This window comes from Pyxicephalus adspersus, chromosome 5 (assembly GCF_032062135.1).
Source record: "Pyxicephalus adspersus chromosome 5, UCB_Pads_2.0, whole genome shotgun sequence".
Taxonomy (NCBI): domain Eukaryota; kingdom Metazoa; phylum Chordata; class Amphibia; order Anura; family Pyxicephalidae; genus Pyxicephalus; species Pyxicephalus adspersus.
Window position 1 is genome coordinate 117,475,245 of NC_092862.1, and position 22,105 is coordinate 117,497,349.

Sequence of the window (22,105 nt, forward strand, 5' to 3'; positions counted from 1 at the left end):
GGTGGACGGGCAGTGAACCGCCCCCCTCCACCCCATCCAGCCTCCGTCCAGTCAGGAGCAGTAGCTGCGGAGTGTGGTGGGCAGGCAGCGAACCTTCCCCCCTCCACCCCATTAAGCCTCCGTCTTGCACACGAGCGACCAGCGAGGCCCCGTTCGTATCTAGGAGGCGCCTATATGTCGGATGCCTTTAACTCAGGGACTACCTGTACTGAAATTGTTTTTGTGCCATGGGTATCTATTTACAGCAATAGACTGTATAGACATGGAATTTCAGAAAAATATTTGGATAGAATGAAGATCCTATGTTAGTAATAGGAAACAAAGCCTACAGCTTAAAAGTGTTGCTGGTACTTAATATCTATACCAGCTGCTTCTCCCCTTTTCATAGTGCTATTTTTGTAAATATTCTGTGATTTAATTCCTTTTTACACCTCTACTTTGATAATTTTTATATAGATATGGCCAGCAAACGTCTAAAATAAACTGTAATCTTTTTTAACATAATCTATACTTTGTGCACACACAACATATATTTTGTTATCTTATCTATGCTGACTGCTCAAACCGTGGAAGGGATATATTGTAAATATGAGTCTGAAGCTCTCAAATACAGTGTTTTCAAAAGACAGATGATATTGTCTTTACAGGAGAGGTTCCTGATCTGTTCAGTGAAGAAGAGGTAGAAACAATAGTGTCTGGAATCAGAAATGAGGTACGGGGCCTGGGGCTGGATGACTCCAAAGATGGATGTTGGAAGTTCTTTTTAGAAAGAGTCCGCCTTCAGCTCAAGGTATTTATTTTATGTCAGTTATTATTGCTCCATGTATTCCTGACCATGTATTGGCCTACTTCAATTGATTAATGTGTCAGGTTAAGCTAGGGCTGCTATCAGAAATTTCTGGACCCCATTTTAGATAAACTTACTGGGTCCCCCTCCCCCATGTCTTGAAGTTCCAGCATTGCGAATATCTTGCTCTTTTGATCAGGGCCAGGTATGGAAGTACTCCTGATGGCGGCCCTGAGTTAGGACTTTGCTGGGAAATAATTTTCCTGGGTCATATTGAAAACAGCTTCTACTTGCAGCAGATCAGCAATGATAGCACGTAGACTGGAATAATAAATGTGATAACACAACCACATGTCAGTAGATGGCTGCTTCCATTGTTCCCTATGTGATCAATCAATCATGTGTTAGTTTTCCACATCCCTTATATCTGTCCATAAGTATGTATCCAAGCTATTTGACATTTTGGATAAAGTGATTGACAATAATTATATGTGTGTATTTTCCTACATCAGATTACTAAACATATTCTGTATGTCCATGTTTGTATTCATTAAACTGAACCGTTTCTGGATTACTGTTGTTGCATGTTGAATGAATCCTGTGAAGATAGAAATATGATGATTCCTTTTTTTTCAAGGTGCAGACTTAGGGATTGTTGTCCTGCTTCTGGTTCAACTACCTAGTTAGTGACTAACATAAAATAAGCGTACAATCATGTAAACCTGACAGTTTGTTAACTTTCTGCATGCTTGTACAGGCCAGTCATTTATTAAGTAGTGAAGGTGAGATCACAATGGAAGCAGTAAAGCCTACAAGTTTAAGATATCCAAATTGCATTTCTCATATACTAATCAACATTTTTACACTGCATGAATCTTTACAAAATACATTAAATGATGTCCTAATAATTACAGAGCTGGATTTGCATCTTTTATATATCAACCTATAAGTTTATATCTATAAGCCTCATCTTCAAGTTTGAAGAATAACAGACAACAAAACTAACCATACAGAGAGCTGCAAATGCGAACCCAGAAACTTTGCCTATATTAAAAAATTGATTTGCTTTACCATCATGAAAGAAGTCCAAGATTCCCATGATCCATTCTGGATTAAGTGTTTCAATCTGTGATTGGATAGAACTGCAGCTTCTTTTAGGTCCTCAGGTGCTGCAAAAAGAGGTCCCCAGTCGCCATAACTCTATATGCGCTGTTTATAATATAGAAAATAGAGAAAAGTACATTCTCAATAAATAGTGTGTGCATTGTAAATTTTCAAAGAGCTTTATATAGCAACAATCTTTAGCCACAGATTTGCAAACTCAGTAGGTGTTCTAAAGTTATTGTTGAACAGAGAATTTCATGTATTGGGATGACTTAATTAGACAATTCCAGTAGGAAAAATGAAAGCCCTGAACAGCTTGTTTATCACTGTTTAAATGTATTTGCAAAACATTAGGATTTTACCTTTTGCTTAAACATTTGATGATACATATACCATCATCCTTTTTTTAGAATTCCTCTTCAAAGTTGAAGCATGTTGTTGTCTTTGTTACTTACCATGCCCTCTTTTTTCCCCTTAAGGTCATTTTGTGTTTTTCTCCTGTTGGTTCCACTTTGCGAATCCGGGCTCGGAAGTTCCCAGCCATAGTTAACTGCACATCTATTGACTGGTTCCATGAGTGGCCACAGGAGGCCTTGCAATCTGTCAGCAGGAGGTTCATTGAAGACACGGAGGGAATTGAGGTATGAAATCTTACAATGTCAGTCAGACAATGAATACATCGCTCCCAAAAGGCTTTTCACTTAGAGAGATATTTAGAGGCATTTGATCATGTGCCCTTTGGTGTTTAATGATATGAGCTATATTGCAAAGCTACATAACACGTTCAACTATTGCACCCTTTCAAGTTATCACAGTACCACAAATGCAGGGTTATCATTTTTTTTCTGATTTTAAAGGATTCCTTATTCACATAAACCATTTTTGTGTGTTTATGGTGCACTTCACTTAAATTTAATTCACTGTAGGTGAACAATATGTAAAATCATTCATAAATAGGATCACTGATGCTTTTAAATAATTTTTCCCATGGTGCACCCTGAAATGTTTGCCATTGAGAGCCAGAACATATAAGCCCAAGACAGCAGATATTACACTGTTTGCTAACCATGCTATCCAAACCAAATCATTTCATAAAGAAGAATTATTAATAAGCATCCCTTGGCCTGTCTGTATAAAATTATCACTGATCCTTTTAAGTAACAGTATCATTTCAAATATCTCAATAGCTTAGTTTCACATATTGAAATTAGTTGAACATATTGATAGCTGAAATCAGGACATCTGAAAAACAATATTAAATATGTGATCATATTTACTGTATGTATTAAAAATTACTAATACACACTAGTGAGATTTTTTTTTAGGTCAATGTCTTCACTTTGATTTTAGGCACAGTAATGCAGATAATTTTATATTTTTTAAAGGGATCCAATCATATTTCTCCATCATTTGGTTCCCATACTCCTGTTTTGAATTTATTTTAAAGTAGGTCAATTTTGCTACCTGGGAACACATTGTGTGTTAAAAAATCCCAGTGCAGTCTCAGTATATAATGTCAGCCTGATACCCCAGTGTTATGGTTAGAGAGGCATGGGCTACGGACCTAGGCAGAGACATCAGCCTATGGATAAGGTAAAGATAAATGAAATAGGTCACTGAATTTATTCATCCCTTTTGTATAATGCTGCAATATTGATTTAAAGAGGAACTATACTCAAAAAAAACAAAACAAAAACACACTAACCTTCAATCCCGCAGGGCAGGGGGTCAGATCACTCCGTGGGTGTCCGGCATCGGGTCCCACGTTGTTTCGGCATCCGTCCTAGAGCCGGTTCTATGGCCGCCACCGTCTTCGTCTTTTTTTCTGCGTTCTTCATCCTCTGTCACCGGACCCAGGTGCGAGATCGGGTGACGTAGGATGAAAAAAAAATTGCCGATCTCACTGCGCTAAGTGAAAATTCTAAGTATAGATATGCTTTAAGATCTTGCATGTACTGCGGTAGCATGCCAAAACTGTGAGTAAGTTTAAGCCATGTAATATTAGGCAGTACACATCGCCCTGCATTGTACACATTCTTTTGGCCAAATCGAGATGTCCAATAGTATTGTGTAGGTCAAAGACTACAAAATTCCTAAAGAAAGAGGTTTAACATTAAAGTGATACATGTGTTATACTTACTTAGTGCTCAATGTGCTGTTTACGCAGCACTCGGCATGAAGAAATGACTGTGAACCCAACATGTTATCCTTATTGCAGGCAGTGATCCATTGCACTACAATCAGGGATAAAAGAGTTAGCTGCAGTTAGACATTGCAGCCTAAGGAGAGAAGGGAGTTACAGTGAGGGTAACAGCTTCTGTAGGTTCAGAAGACACGCAGCTTATTCATTATGTCTGTATCTTTTAATTAAACTTTATGTAGTTTATCTGAGCTTAAAAGCAGAGCCAGTTTTAAAAAAATGTCTGTTTTTATCAGATTGTAATATCGAGCATTATAATAAAACACAGAAAGTTTAAAGTTATAACTTTGTATTTAATCAGTCACAATCCTCTGGGAATATGTTCCCACTGCAATGAATATTCTTAAGAAATAATGCAGGGCTGATACTGTTATGCAGATTTTGACTTTTTGCTAAAAAAAAAGAGGTCAAGCTATCCTCTCCAATGCTCACCATCCAAACATATATGCATAGTGATATAACATGATAATTTTTTGAAGAGCAAAAGTGTCTATGATGTGATAATCAGCCTGGGTTGACTTTCTCTGTGAAAATGAAGATGGCGGCACCCAACAAGGGACAAAAGGATAAGAGGACAAACAGTAAAAGAGTTTCTTTGCATTGTTTATACACCAATGGTCATATTTGGAAATGTTTTTTTTTTTTGTACCTTATCAAAGGAAAGGATTGCTCTGGGCATGTGCAGTGGTAAAGGAGTTGTAGATCTATTCTGATGAATGTATTTCTTTGTAGCCATGAGGAATGATTGTCTAGTGTAATGACCTAACTACTGCAGGGACAACATGCTGTTTTCTATTACTTTGTGTGATGAATATGAGAAGTGGCAGACAGTAAATATAATTTACTCTAACAGGACAAGATAATGCAATGTGTGCTATTTTACAGCACTAGATTTTGTAGACTCCCATCTGGGAATGAATAGCCCTAACTAAGATGTATTTGTTGGAAACGTGTTACACTAAAACTTGCCAATATTTTCTTAATAGGCATTTTAAATAAATCTCAGCTTTACCAACTGGATTTAAAATAATATTATCTGCTGTGTATACACATGTATTCAATGAAGCAAAGTACAAAGTTTCCTATAGTAACAATTCCAGAATTAACTTTCAATGATCCACATAAGGAAACCGAAACATAAATGATATTAGGTTTCTGAACTTATCCTATTGTCATTGTGCTTCTTTGTCAAACCTAAAATATGATACTTGTGAAGCGAATGCTTTGCAATAAAAGAATATTAAAATCAAATATTTTTGCTTAAGTAGTACAAACTACAGCGATTATGTCAGACAGAAGCGGCATGCTCTGTAAACACATTACAAATGTGCAATACTCTGTAGTTGCGTCCATTAAAAATGTTCTTTTTGACTAAGAGCTCTGGGGAGTAAATAGAAATCACCTTGCCCCCATCGCAAATCCACAAAGCCTTTCCCTACCAGCACCCACAGAAAAAATTGTCAGGAAACATAGCCGTTAATATAGCATACTGACAATGAAAAAAGAGGCCAGATAGACAAGAAATATGTTAAAAACAATATTATAATTTCTCAAGCCTTCATGGGCCCCTTTTGGTTTTGGGATGTAGTTGCTATGGCTGTGCCTTTACCACTGTACAAAGTTCTCTGTGCCAACACCTCATACCTAAAACAACTTGTTGGTAGTTGGGACAGCCAGTCACAAAGAGGCATAAAGGGGACAAAAAAAATTTTCAATTTAAAATTGGATTGACATTTTTTCATTGTAGTAATGTATACAAATTTCAAACTAGACTTGGCAATATTAGATTCTATTAGTAATAATTAAAAATATAATATATGATTTCTATTATTTTCTAGTTACTTTGTATTGTAGCTATGTCTTCTGAATGCCAAATGACTGAAGGTAAAATGAGAAGGAAATTAGTTATTTTGGTTGATGAAACTGAAGGGCTTTAAGGACCAGTACATTTTAGCCAATGTCACTTTAAGACATTGGTGATTCTAGAGCAGGCCATTAATGGGTGGGCACCTACTCAGTGGCAAGATAACCTTAGCTGCATAACAGCTAATGGAATGACCTACGAGGAAGAAGGGGGGCGGGGGGCATATTGAAATCAGAACTTGAGAAAGAACATAAAAAAAGGAACAAAGCAAAGACTGAGCATGAGTACATCATTCCAAATATTTGGCTTCATAGTTCAATTAAATGGCACCTAAACCCTTTAGTACATACTGTATGCAGCCCTTGTATCCACTATAATTATAGTGGATACAAGGGCTGCATACAGTATGTACTAAAGGGTATAATTACTGTCAATTGAGTAAGAATTTTACAGATACAAAAATGTTATGGTTCATTTCTAAAACATAAAACTAAACAAATTGTATTAGCCTACCCTAAAAACTTTTAAAATTGTTGAAAACAAAATAGCGCCTGTTGTATCAGAGCTATGTAACACTCAACATAGTATACACTGTGCAGAGGTCAGGTCTGCGTAACATACTACACAGCACAGTATGGAGGTCATGATTATACAATGTATAAGACCGTGACCCACACAGGTGGGGAGGGAAAAATTCTCTGGCTTCAACAGAGAGAAGTAAAAAGTTCCCTGGCAATAGTTGGAGGACAAAATATGTGCCAGTGTTATTGGCTTTTTAATTGGTGTCAGTTCTAGCTGAGTAAAAGAGATAAATGTATAATCTGTCTTTTGGTATGCTGACCCAGCAATGTGGTTTTGGCAAAGTCATTTGTTTTTTAAATGCCAGTTTAGTTCAGTTTCCAGAATTATTAATGAATGGATCATTTAGGGACTATGGCATGGAGTAACTCACAGCACTCCAGTTTTGGAAGTGATTTTGAAGCTTATTATTTTCATTTATGCTGCCAAAAAATGAGCAGAGAAAACATTTTAAATTTTGGTAAACTTTGTGTAAATTTGTGTCGCTTGTTCATTGGACACCATCAATTTTTATTCAAAATAGCAAAACTCACACTGACCTTTGTGTTACATTATTCTCACATTAATACATTACAGCTGTATGACATTGTTTGTATACTGTATGTTCAATATGAGTGTATTACGGACATACTCTCTTTTAAGATGTCTCAGCAACCCTGACCTAGCTTTGTATATTACATTAGAGGGTACAATGACATCAACTATAGTAAAAATGATCATTTTTGATATTGCCAATAATTTCTTTGAGATAAGATTTTAATTGTTTGTCATAAATATATTTAATTATTTTATTTAAATGTGGTTTTTATTAGTTTCGTACTCACAACTGCATAACAATTTAGGAGACAAGATATTGTTCATGGTACACATTTTAACAATTGAACAAAGATATCATCCTATCACAAGACATTCAACTGTAGTGTTTTCTTTGCCCTCTTGTTGGCACTGACTGTGATGCCAGAATAGTACAGGGAATGTGAAGGAGGAGTGTGAGCACCCTGCTGGGTAATAGCTAGTTCTAACTGTAGGAAGACTTTGGCCAGCTAGAAAGCACATAATCCTCAGAGTGTGTCACTATTTTCAGACACCCATTATTAGGATGCAACTTGAAAAACAACCTGATGATGAGAGTTGCTTACACTTCTGTCCTCAGAGAATAGGTTTCTAGGTAACTGGGCCATTCTGTGTCACACCAAGCACAGATATATTCTGTTGGGTTTTATCTGTGTCCATTATTGGGATATTATGGTAGACTTTGCTCACATATGAACATATTTAGTTTAAAGCTGAACTACAAGCAAGCAGATAAATACACAAATGAAATACCAAAAATGTACCGGAGAAAGTGTACTGCAGAACAATAAATGATCACTGAACAACATTACCCACAATAGATAGTGAACAATCATCACCCAAATGGATCCGCCAGGACAGTCAGTCGTTTCCAGCAACATTCCTCGTTCATTGGCTTCGTTGAGCTGTCGTTCTGCACTTTTTTTGGTAAGGATTATCAAATGATCGGTCGTTAATAGTTTGTTTTCCAGCGACAATTGTTGCACATGTGTACATAGCCTCAGTTTTCACTGGTGGGCCCTGATCTTACCTAGTTCTGGCAATGACATTACTTTGTCAAACCCTGACAGTATGGTTGAAATCTCCTAAAAGGCACCTTCTTAACTGTGGCAGAAAGTACCTCAATAATAGAACATACAGTATAGAGCTATTGGCTGGAGCTTGCAAGTTAGACTACAATGAGCTGCTGGAAGCCTCTCGGCCTATTTCCTGCTTGGGTCTTTTTTTCCCCATATGCATATACATTGCAGTCTGACAATGCTTGTCTCATCTAATCAGACCTAGCATTCCATTTCTTTGCCAAAGGTAAAGTCAAAAAATTGTTCTCATCTCAATACTACCACACAATTCTCATCTAGACATTCCCCACTCAGGTCCCTGTACATTTGCAAAGTCCTGGGTACTAATTTCTGCCTATTAAAAAAATCTTCCTTAGCTAGAATTTCTTGACTAGCTCTAGCTGTTCAATGGTTTGCTCTTTATCAGTGTTTTCCACAAGGTAACTAACAGGTCTGAACCATTTCCTGTCCCTTTGGTACTCTAATATAATGTAATCCATTGGAAGGTGCGTTTTTGAGGAATGTTATTGAGGGGTCTCTGGCTTAATATACTTCTGTATTGTCAGGAGAATTGAAGGGCCCTGTAAGGCCCTGGTCAGCACCAGTCCTCACATCTAACACCGCAGTCTTCACTTTTAGTAAGCCCCACGCAGCCTCGGGAGACTGGTTGCTTCTCCCAGCACTTGGTTGCCCGCAGGACTTACTGCACAAGTGATGGTGCCTGAGGATGGGCTGGCAGCAAGCCAGGAATCCACAGATAAAACAGTATCAAGATTTCAACAGAGACAAATCCAGAATACAGAGCAGAGGTCATACACAGGAGATTAGTCCACCAAATGAAGTACAGAGGGGCAAAACACAAGCAGAGTCGTGGTCAAAGGCAAAAGTCAGTCCAGGCAGAAACAGGCATGGTCAGCAACCGGCAAACTCAACAACAGTAAATCAGTCGATCCTCACTCCAGCACAGATTAGCCCAGCTATACGCTTTAACAGGCACTGGTGACTGGGAGCAGAGAGGCTATAAAGTCCCAGAAGCCAATGGCAGTGCAGGATAGAATCAGGAGCTGATCAGCCTCTAGAATCCCCTTCAGCTGTGCACAGCCTCACAGGCCCTGGTTTATTAACGTTCTCCAAGGCTGGAGAGAATACACTTTCATCAGTGAAGCTGGGTGAACCAGCAAACCTAAAATGGATCTGGTCCAGCATTGAAAACATTCGCTAACAAATAGCTTGACTTTTAGGAAATCCATTACTGATTTGCTGGATTACCCAGCTTCACTGATGAAACTGTATTCTCTCAAGCTTTGGAGAACTTTAATAAATCAGGGCCACAGAGTGATGCTGGGGATGCCAAAAATAAATCAGGCTGCACGGCTAAAGGGAAGCAGGGGCTGCTGCTTTCTAAGTTCTCCTGGCTGCTGAAAATGACATTGCTGGACAGAATAAACAGTGTTTTATACTGCGATGGCACACATCATGGAGTTGCTGGACAGATAAGCATCTCCTAACAGGCCTTAAAATAAACCTGGGATGTGGCAAAACAGTAATCTGAATTAACCTTAGTGGTGTACTTACTAAAAACTAGAGCTAAAGAAATGGAAAAATCATTTAAGCTGGTCTTTTGATGTCTTACCATGTGGCTTAGCCTTTTTATGTTAGGTAGAATTCAACAATTAGTGTCAAAAACAGTTGGATGAAACTGTGACCGCAAAAGAGAATAAGAGAAAATGGAGTGTTGTCCCTTCCATCATGGTAAGAGGTTTGAAAGACAGATGGTAAGAGGTCATTTTAATGACTGGTCTCAGGCAGAAGATAGACTTTGATTTATGAAAAAAAGAATATGGTTTCAAAAATAGTATGAAAATCTTCTGCAAGGCTCACAATATGTTGGTTACCAATGTTGTGAAGAAGCGGGCAGAATATGTAGCGGGCCAGCTAGGAGAGCAGTCACATTCATATTATCACACAAGTTCTCCCTAATAAAAGCCAAGAAAAGCCAGAAGATGCTGTTTTAGGTGCTGCAAGTCTAGGCAGGCATAGTAATCTGTTTTAGTTATTTGTACCAAAGGCTGCCTCTCTAAGATGAGACTCAGTCTATGGTACCCTGTACAATACCCTATATACTGTACAGCAGGGGTCGGCAAACTCCGGCCTTTAGGCTAGATACGGCCTAGCCAGTAGTCCATTCAGGCCCAATGCCCCCCAGGTCGATCTGGCCTAATCCCGGCCGGCAGGGGTTGGCAACCCGCGGCTCCGGAGCCGCATGTGGGGCTAAGGGGCATTCCCTCTCCTCCGTATGCATTGTGGAGGAGAAGGATTTCCTTTCAGGGGCGTTCCCTCCCCTCTGTATGCATTGCGGAGGAGAGGGATTTCCTTTCAGGGGCATTCCCTCTCCTCCGTATGCATTGTGAGAGAGAGTCCGGCCTAGTGTGCGTTCTTGAACTCCTAAAATTCAGTGGGTTGAACAAAAAGATTGCAGTAAAATATGTGAGGAACTAAAGCCTTTTTTTTAACAGAATCACTTCATTTCAAGGGCTTAAAAGTAATTGGACAAATTAAAAAGCTAAAAATAAAATGTTCATTTTTAATACATGGTTGTAAACCCTTTGCTGGCAATGACAGCCTGTAGTCTTGAACTCATGGACATCACCAGATGCTGGGTTTCCTCCTTTTAATGCTCTGGCAGGCCTTTACTGCAGCGGCTTTCAGTTGCTGTTTGTTTGTGGGCCTTTCTGTCCGAAGTTTAGTATTCAACAAGTGAAATGCATGCTCAACTGGGTTCAGATCAGATGACTGCATTGGCCATTCAAGAATATTCCACTTCTTTGCTTTAATAAACTCCAGGGTTGCTTTGGATGTATGTTTTGGGTCATTGTCCATCTGTATTATGAAACGCCTCCCAATCCATTTGACTGGACTGCATTTAGCTGGATTTGAGCAGACAGTATGCCCAAGCCATCAAGCCTCACCCATATTTTGCAGATGATGTGCTATGCTTTGGATCATGAGCTGTTCCACGCCTCTTCATACTTTTTTCTTGCCATCATTCTGGTAAAGGTTGAGGATTAAGGATGGCTTGTTTCACCTTCATGGAGAGCTCCTTTGACCGCATGTTGTCTGTTCATAACAAAATCTTCCACATACAAGCACCCCCCCCCCCCTCAAATCAGCTCCAGGCCTTTTATCTGCTTAATTGATAATGACATAACAAAGGAATTGCCCACACCAGCCCATGAAATAGCTTTTGAGTCAATTGTCCAATTACTTTTGAGCCCCTGAAATGAAGGTATTATGTAAACAAAAAAGGCTTTAGTTCCTCACATTTTTATGCAATCTTTTTGTTCAACCCACTGAATTAAAGCTAAAAGTCTGCAGTTTAAATGCATCTGAGTTGTTTCATTTAAAATTAATTGTGGTAATGTACAGAACCAAAACTAGAAAATAGAAAGTTGTCTCTGTCCAAATATTTATAGACCTAACTGTAAATATATATATATATATATATATATATATATATATATATCCTGGCACATTATTATATATATGTAATTTTCTGCACAAAACTTTAACTAAGTTACTTAAACTTTTTATTGTTTTAATTGCTTTTGAATTTGTTTGAAAGGTATAATGATTTTAAGTTTTATGTAGCTTGACACTGTATTTATTTGTACGCACCTGCAACTTAAAACTCAGGAGGAGAGGAGTTTTTGTGGAAAAGCTGCTATTTTCAATCATACCAAAGATTACTGTAATTCAGTATACATATGCTTTGTCAGTATTTGCTATGTGGCAATTAAATCTGAAGTATTGTTCCATTAGATCCACAAGTGTAAAAACACATCTGTAAGTGTCTAGCACATTAATCTGTGACACATAATACACTTGAGTATACCTATATGTCATTACGTAGGTATATAAAATACATTACTTGATCTTATTTTGTTTTAAAGTATATTTTAACTCCCCCTTTGAACACACTGTTTTTAGAGCAACTGGCCTACGGAGAGTGATGACAATCCATTGGTAAAATTTCAGAATGTTTTTTTAGTGCATTCTGACACAATAATATATTAAAGCTTAACATCAGAAAATAATTCACACAGAAGGGTCATGTGACTGTAACTTTAGCTGTATTTATGCCTGTAATTTTGAATTTTGAGGGGTAAGGTAGGTATTATTTGCTTTAGATCAGCTTTAACGATAGACTACATTACTTGTATGATTTTTACTGTAAGAAAAATTGGGCAAAGCAATTTATTTAATGCATCTTTTAGAACAACACTGTGCAAGTGCTCCAGTTTATGGGACTTAAAGCTTCAAATAATAAACCAAAATTGGCTTTTAATCAAATTGTTGAGTTTAGATGTTCAGTTTGTAGTAACCACCTTGCATAAAGTGTTTCCAAAGGATTTTATTTACCCATTTCCAACACAAATCATTTAGGGGGTAATCTGTTTCATCACACTAATGGTTATGGGAGTAGGATATTGGAATGACCTGGGTGATGGCTCAAAAAATGATAACTGGAATGGTGAGAACAAATTAAGAAGTAATTTTGATAACTGGTCGTAACAGATAGACAGTAAAAATACATGTTTGCAGAGCGCTGTAGATCAAACTGGAATGCCCAGTTCAAATATATAAGTCATATTAATGATCCACCTTCCTTACTCCCCCAGTCCTTTTACTTTTTGTATACATAGCTCTCATCCTTAAACAGAAAGTCTGAAGGCAAACAGTTTATACTCCCATAGTGCTCTCTAAATTTTAAAAAATTACCAGTTTAAAAAATGTATTTATGTAAAAAATTAAAAAAAAAAAATTAAAAGTATTTTGACCCAATAGCACTTTAGTTTATCTAAAACACTACAGCTCTGCTCCTTTGAATTACACATGCTATTGAAAGTGCAAGCAATGAACTTCATAGTGCTTAGCACTGAACTGACACAAAACAGAATTCGCTGAATTATTTTCTTTTACTTTCATTCTATTACACGTCCTACTTAACTTGTTAAGTTTATGTCAGTCATAGTATGAAGAATGAATTGTAAAAATGCATTGGCACTTATTCAGTTTGGCATTAACCATTACTGTACATATTAATTAGCATTTAATATTATATTGTAAAACAGGCTCTTGGAGTAAAAAAAATCATAATATCTAAAACTGATTGGCAGAATAAATAATTTATGTTAATGAAATTACTGCAATTAGTGCTTGCACAATGACCCTTTCAGAAGCTACAGCTGTTAAAGTCAGGAAGTGCTGTCACCGCTGACCTTATCATAAGAGAAAGTTACAAATTACAAATGCAAAGGAGGCCAATCATCAAAGAATTCTGTTCAACTACGATTAGTGTTTTCTGCAAAAGCAGCATGAATTACAGCCAGCTGCTCCATGGCTTGACATGTCTCTCATGCTGTGCCACTTTGTTAAGCTTTATGTTACAACAATAGTTATTTTACCCCTCAAAGACAATGTATCCAAAACCATTTCTGACTTTTCTGGAGGATGTTCTTCTACCTCACATGGGATTAAAACAGGTGCATAGGGCCTGTATAACAGTTTATAATCTTTATGCCATTCGATTTATTCTAGAAACTGTAAACACATGTATTTCCAGTAGCCAAAAATTGTAAGGTGTTGCTGAGATAAGTGATACTATGTAATGGGTAACAGAGAAAATTAAAGCTTTTAATGAAGGTCAAGATAGCTATGTCTTGCTGTCCTGAAATCTGGCAATTGCAATTTGCTTAGATATTTAATTAACATCCCTCAAAGCAGAACAAACATGATTGAGTTACATTCCTGTAAACTATTTTACCAGCAATTAAACTTTTGATCCACATTACACATTCTGGTGAATGTTATTACCATGTAGGTGTCACTATTATTCCCTATTTAACATTTGCTTTTCACTTGTCCCCTTGCTAGTTAATAAATTCACAGTCTAATTAGCAGATGAGTAAATCTGCTGAGCTGAAAGGGATATAGTAGTGTCATCTGCCTAATTACTGTATACTTGGGGTCTTCAACTGCAGTTCCCAAGGGCTGGATTCAGAATAAATATTAGTATAAACAGAGCCACTTTTTGATTGCTGACTGTTAGAGAATTGCTGAAAATCTGTATAGATCCTGCCCCTCGATTGCAGTAAAAGATTTCTTCTGTAAACAGTGCAACACAGGAATTTGAATTACAAGACTAACTTTCAGTTCCACAGTTTATTCTTGGACATATTCATTTATTTGCCTGAAGTTCTAGTCTAACATGTATTGTGTAGCATGTTAGCATACTGTTTATACAGAGCTATGTGCAACAACCATTTTCAGATATTATAGTGTGATTAGTAGTTCTGCCAGTAAGTGGTAGTGGTATGTGCATAGCATGTTTAATGTACATTGTTATATATATATCTATATCTATAAAACTTTCCATCATGTTCCCGCTGTTTATTAAATTAAACAAGGACAGCTCAGGCATGTGTCCAGCATCATCTTGACTGGTAGGATTCATATCTGCAGCAGCTTTATTGGACCAGGTATAACCCAAATGCTAAGTGTAACTGCAAATACAGTTTCATCAAATGAAAGTCTCTAAAAAATAAAAAGGTAAAAAAAGGCTATATCACTGGGCATAAATAATGATCAAATTGAACACCTATGCAAGTAGAAAACAGTGAAATACTAAACAAGCTGCAAAAAGGAAAGCAGGAATCTAAGCGATAAATTGTATTTAGAAACCAATACTAAACGGAGCTCATGGAAGTCAGTGCATGCTGGACTAAATAAGTTTTTTAAAAATAGTGAACGCGCAGTGACAGCTGGCTTTGGATTCCTAGTCTCAGACCAGAAGTTGTTACTGACAGCGCATGCTCTGGATTAGGAGAGTCACAGGTATGAAGGTTCTGGATTAGCAGTTCACAAACGTATGCAGGCTCTGGATTAGGAGTGCACAAAGGTGTGCAGACTCTGGATTAGGAGAACACATAGGTATGTAGGTTCTGGATAAGGAGTGCACACAGGTTTGCAGATTGAGGAATAGGAGTGCACACAGATTTGCAGCTTGTGGGTTTGGAGAGCACATACTGTAGGTACAAAATCCTAGTTTGAAATAGAAAATAGTTTAATGTTCTGTCAACCTGGCCATTATGCTTAAAACTGTTGTAAAAATACAAAATCTCAAAAGACCTAAAGTGTGAAACCTATTTAAGACACTATATGAAGCCTTTTGTCTCTTGCACATAAAAACAGACACATATGTGCATCCTGTTTACACAATATGTGTACACATTTATTTTTGTCCTGCCTTTGAGAACAGACAAATAAAATGCATGTCGGTATAATGCCAATAATAACTTAGTTTTTCTCATACAAAATATTAACACAGGAAACCAATCCGTTAAAATGCTTCCTTTCTTTAATAATTGTAAAATATGTAGTCATTTAACTGCATCATTAAACAGTCAGTTAGCATTCTTTAATACATCTGGAGCTGGAACAATTATTGACAGCGCTTCTGTAAATTATGTGTAACATTGCCCAGACTAGGTGTTCCTCATCTAATTCTTATTAATTGATTTCCAGACTTTCTGTGATTCATTGACGAGAGTTAATCGTATAAAGAAAGTCATAAATAACTGTTATATTGATGAGGTTGTGAGTCCACAGAACACAACCAATTTACAAGACTGTGAGTACAGCAGATACTAAAGGAAATCTGAGCTGCAGTTTTTTTGGAGAAATACATATACAGTGTCACATTTTCCAATAAAGGCAAAATAGAAGGATGGATACTCTTGGTTTTTAAAATAATATACCTTGCACTACTTCATTTAACTTAATGAATATAACAAAGCCTGTAGGATGCACTTGTTTGTGTGCTTATGTACAAGCAATGTACAAGCAACAAAACAATGGTTGTTCCAAAATAATTACCAGTTTTTTTTTATAAATTTGTAAATTACATTTAGTCTGCGGCACACATGATCCCAAAGAGATTATTAGCACAGCAGGGGAATAATAATATAATAAATGGTCATTTTTGGGTACAGACATACCTTTGCTAGTTGTTGTTTTACTAGGATAGAAAATCTGTTACCTGTTTAATTCCCTTGTACAATATAAAGGAAGTGGGGTAAAAGTGGGGTACAAAATGAATTATTAAATGCTATTTTAGGAATATAAAATAGTCAATTTATTTCATTTAGAATTATTTGCCACTTGATTTGAGACCAGTGTTGGCATAACCTTGCTTCTGAGTCTATTCAAACCTTGTGGAAGGAGAGTGATTGTGACACATGTTTGAAAGTCTCTCAATTATGTTAATTAATTAGTATGTTATAAATCTTTGTGGACTCTAATATTTGATCTGGCATCCTTGTGGGCTTTCCAATGTTGCTCAGTAAATTGGCATTGCTTAGCAGCTCCTAATTGGGGTTCAGCTTCTGAATCTTTCTTTAGAGTTACCTACTTAAACATGTAAAACATTTGGTCTATTGACCCAAATATCTGGAGGTGTCCTCGTCCCATCATCAGGCCATATAGCCTAGCAAGGAAGAAAATATACTTAGGTTGGCTTTTCTTTAATTGCCTCTTGGGTCAACTTAGTCAACAGGGCAATGTAATTTATAAGCGTTATAGATACAATGGAAAAATGACCCTGAAAATTCCAAATGGGCCCACTATATATAGTTTATTGCTTAATACTTGCTATTATTTCCAACAGTTCCTGATTTTTATTGTTATATTGCTAGACACTTTTAATACTTGTATCTTATATGATGCTTAAAATACAATTGTGTTCGATTATTTTTGTGTATTCTACATACAATTTCAACCCAGATTGAACACGTACCCGTACATGTTGATACTTAATTTTCGCCCACTTTTCCTCTGTTATATCATTGTGATTCCTTTACAATTAAAACAAAGGAAGAAGAAAAACTGATATATTAATATTTAGATTGAACAACTTTATTTGAAAGTGTGACTGTCTTTAGCCTCACCAAGATTAACCTATTTTTTAACATTTAAATATTTATCTACAGGTAACTTATTTCTTTTTATGCTTTTATTTCAGCCAAATGTCAAGGAGTCAATCAGCCAGTTTATGGCATTTGTACACACCAGTGTTAATGAAATGAGTACAAAATACTACCAGAATGAGAAACGATATAATTATACCACTCCTAAAAGCTTCTTGGAACAGATAACCTTATACAAAAATCTGCTGGATAGAAAAAGAAAAGAGCTATCCCAAAAAATGGAGCATTTGGAGAATGGTTTACAGAAACTGAAAACTACAGCATCTCAGGTAAACTCTTATCTTTTTATTTAATATTCCTTGACTATACACACAACAAATTGGGATGAAGTACAGTACCTGGCTTTCAACATATTCATAAAATTAATTTCCTGCATGCTTACTAATGCAGTTGGCTAATTAAGTCTCTAAAGGCAAAGATGACCATCGATATAAAGCAATGAGGTCTGGGCAATATGGAGGCAATCCAAAATGTAATCCTAATGCTAGTTATAGGCATGATTTATATATCTTGTGTTTTGTATGTTAATCAAATCCTTTATTGTGTCTGTATGCCTAATAAATGTCTTTAGATCTTGGTAAAAGCATTTAACCTATCCACAGGGTGTTTGCTGTTGGCTCAAGTAGTTTTTGTATACAACCTGATATAATATACAATAAGCAATAAAACTAATAAGATCATTTGCAATTTTAAATATCCTTTATTTCCTAGTGGCTTATCTGCAGAAGGATATAGGATATAAAAAATGTTCTCACTTTGCAAGGTTTCATGCTGAAAGAAGTTCGACAGTTCTATATCAGCTAAGCCTTTACAGTAGAAAAATTGTAAAAAAAAATATTTCTTGTGCTGATCTAGGTGCTTGGCCCACAAAGGGCCCTGTTCCTTAAAACAATTTGAGGCTCCCTTTTGTGCCCACCTCCTATATGTAAGCGCATAGCCACAATGCTTCATGTTAATACAGTGTAATATTAGCGGCTGTTGATGCTGGCATTTTTAAATATGCTACCCACCAAGTTATCACCACTTATCATTCCATATGCCTTATCCATGTCACTAGTTGGAAGTGCAACCTTTTTGGACCCCTTTGTAAAAGTATAATCTGCAGAGAAAATGTCTCTGCTAAGACTACAATAAATGATTTCTCTATTATACATCTATATTTTAGGTAGTTGACATCAGTATGTAAATCTAACTAATAAGCAAGTCAGCAAAACTGATTTGTCAAAAAATTATGAAAAATATATTTTCTCTCCAGGTAGAAGACCTTAAAGCCAAACTTGCCTCTCAGGAGGCAGAACTGAAACAGAGAAATCAGGATGCTGAAGCTTTAATTGCTAAAATAGGACTTCAGACGGAGAAAGTGAGTCAGGAAAAGAGCATTGCTGATGCCGAGGAGCAAAAGGTCAGTGTAATGCAATCATTCCCGTTACTGGGTAACATTTAGCACTAAGTACATCTCTTGTTGGCAAACCATATTTAACAGGCATCTCTGTCCAGGTAATACAGTTTTGTTGAAAAATACTTTGATATAGAAAAATATATAAATACAAATACTTTACAGTATCATCAGGGTACAGTCAACTCAGTAGATATTGCATTGCAATAACCCTTTATTCATATAATACAATTTGTTTAAATGCAAGCACTCAGCAGCATGATGCCTGACGTGTGGTATAAGACAAAGACTCTGTCTAGGTAATTTAGTGGGCTTGATTTATCAAAGCTTTTCATAACTGGTGAAGATAGACTTTCATGGGTGTACCTGGGTGATCCAGCAAACCTGGAATGGATCTGGTCCAGGATTGAAAACATTTGCCAAATATTAGGCAATGATTTTAGGAAATTCATTCTGAGTTTGTTGCCTCACCCGGGGTATTTAATGATAGTCCATCTTCTCAAATGTTAGACAGCTTTAATAAATCAGTCCCTGTATGTGGAAAAATTGTGCTCACCAAGCTGGAAACAATATTTTACCAGCATGATTACTACTTGACCTTCTCTTGCATTTCCTTACCTGTAGCGCTCTTACTGTGATTTTAAATGACTATAGAGCTCATTTCAATGTATATCTCTGCTATTATGCCTCTAAATGTAGAGTCATAACTGCATTCACTTTATTTTCCTAACTGATGAATCTACTCTATTCGAATTAGAGTCTTTAAAAATTCTCATCAGGCTGTATCTGAGCTTCTTGTTTGACAGCATTTCTTATGTACAGGAAAACTGACATTACTTTTAAGCAATGTTTGAAAGATATACTATGAAACGTCTGGAAAATAATAAAAAAATGTATTTAAATTTTAATTATCTCCAGTATGGCAGCTTAATTTCCTATTTAAATTTAGATGAGTATGTGAGCTGCCTTCATAATTTGAGAAATGTCATAATTTGAAATGGCATGCTAAACCCTTAATATTTAAAGTAAAAAGTATAAAGTATTAAAGTATAAAGTAAACCTGTGCCAAGGCTATGCACACCAAATTCATAACTTTTGCACAATAGGGAAATGATTGTAAAATGAGCCCTCATTCGCCTCTGTAGCTATAGTCACTTTGGGGAAATTTGTCTTCAAATTTCACAGAGGAGGCACACAATTCTTTTTTATCATTACCACAAGGGAATAATGTGGATGGGTCCATGATGCCCATAGTGAGGGTACAGATACATGATAATTAATCAGTTTCACAGTTCAGGCAGCACTCAAATTATAGATAAGCTTTCCAACTGGGGCACTTTCAATAATAAAAGCTTTTTAGTAAAAAGACGGACGGTTAGGACCAATGTGAAGCACGTCTGCTGCTTACCAAAATTCACCTCCCACTAGCCCTTTATAACTTAGCACTTCACCTGTGCTGTGATCTCAATAAAAACTAATAGTAGTGAAACCACATTAAAGGACATATTTGCACAGCTTTACCTTTGTAGTGTACTTTTCAGTTCACCCATCTCCTATTATCTTTCAAATAAATGAAAGTATGTTCACCCACATATAGGTAATACTTTGCATTTGATTCGGCCAAATTAATGTTATATGCCCTCAATACTATACTCAATGCTATGTTTGCCCATAAAAGGTATGTTAAATAACAAAAAACACTGTTTTATATATAAAAAAAAATTAATAAGGGTAATATTTGTGCATCAATGGGCATGGTGCCACTGTTCTAACACTACTATATGACACTATAGCCCATTTCAACAGTACTATTTACAAGATGCAGTGTTGGCAGCAGCAATTTTGGATGTAGAAAGATAATAAATACCTGCTTGACTTTCAGGTTGCATCAATACAAATCGAAGTATCTGTAAAACAAAAGGACTGTGAGGATGATCTAATGAAAGCTGAACCTGCATTAGTTGCTGCCACAGAAGCTCTTGATACCCTTAACAAGGTAAGTAATTGCAAGTTACTTGGCTTTAGTCCAGAACAATAGTCAGAATTTCCCCTTTGTCCCTATTGATTTGCCACACTATTATCAATTATAGGAACATAATCTTTTTTACAAAAGTAAGTACCTGAAAGTGGTAAACTCTGTTTTGTTATCTCAAGGAGGCTGAGCCAGCTGGTGACAGATGAAATTAGAATACGTACAAAAATGTACAGCTATCACTTTGAACAGGATATGACCTAACCACGAAGTATGGTTACTCCTTGCACTATTGCACTGTGAAATAGGGGGAATAATATTTTTGGGACATGTATTATGATTACTGTATATAAAGAGTAAGGGGAGAGGTTTTTATTGTATATTATTCAAGACTAAATGTCCATTTGCACATAAACTCAGATGTAAGTTCATTATTATTCAAATACAGTCATAATATAATGCTGATGCACACCCAGTGTTGTGTTTAGTTCTATAGCAGCAAGATAGCCTCCAGAAAAAGAACTGTGTGTGTATGTGTGTCTGCAGAAACCAACTGCATGAATTATTGGCCTAGATGTGCTACAGGAAGTTTAACCTAACTTCAAAGCTTGTGTGGCTCATGCTTTACTGGCTGTAAGTATGGGGGTTCACGTATCAGGTTTTGCATTTGGGTATATTTGTGTTTTAATAAACTCACACAAGTCACCAGTTATTGTCCTACAATATAGGTAATATGAAACAAATTGACAGTGAGTTATTTAATGACTCCTTGTAAAATGTGCAAAAATTGCCTATAAATAATTCGTTTTGATGTCCACCAAAATTGGAGGTGCACGTTTTCTTTGAGTTGAACTTTTTATTTTAGATATTTCTATGGGTCCCCAAAATCATCATTTTTATCACAGTTGAAAATTTTTATCACCATCTTTGTTGTGCCTTATAGGTGCTTTGCATACATTTAGTTTTTTCAGAGCCGCAGTTCTGCACTCACCTGGTCATATCCCTCGGAACTCTCCCATTTATCTCCCACCCACCATCCTACAAAGCAGGCACTTCTTCAATCCTAACTTCAACTTTCAGCTGGCCAGTGGAAACTTTGTATATGACTGATTTCCGGAAATGATGCTAGTTAAACAGAAACGATATTTCTTGAGTTTTCATTACACAAGGGGATTATATAAATTTGTCTGGAGCTGTTTTTAAGGACGCAAAAGTGAGGCATTAAATGAGATATATGTAATACATAAAATATTTACCACTCAGTACAATAGATAATTGTCAGCATTATGGCTGGGATAACTTGCGCTTTAGCAGTAAACAGCACACTTTGCCTCTCAGTAGGAGCTGTGATTTAACAACGCCTGACAAGATAATGTGTGGGGTTTAAAGATGTCTAACTGATGTTTTACAAGAATTCAATTGTATCTTCCCATGACCAGAGCTCTCTTTTCTTCTGCTCATCGGGGAGGCATCATTCATAGAGCATTTCCTGTCCCACATACTTGGCAAAAAAGATGTGATAAATTTT

At 36.5% G+C, this 22,105-nt stretch overlaps 1 protein-coding gene across 1 annotated transcript in view; it reads left to right on the forward strand.

The window, feature by feature from the left end:
- The window catches only part of DNAH11 (dynein axonemal heavy chain 11), a 139,077-nt gene that overhangs the window by 83,438 nt on the left and 33,534 nt on the right, over window positions 1-22,105 (forward strand). Inside the window, exons 54-58 of the mRNA XM_072413384.1 lie at window positions 648-790; window positions 2,371-2,532; window positions 17,245-17,478; window positions 18,465-18,611; window positions 20,488-20,601. Coding sequence (XP_072269485.1) covers window positions 648-790; window positions 2,371-2,532; window positions 17,245-17,478; window positions 18,465-18,611; window positions 20,488-20,601 — 800 coding nt within the window. The remainder of the gene's footprint in view (window positions 1-647; window positions 791-2,370; window positions 2,533-17,244; window positions 17,479-18,464; window positions 18,612-20,487; window positions 20,602-22,105) is intronic.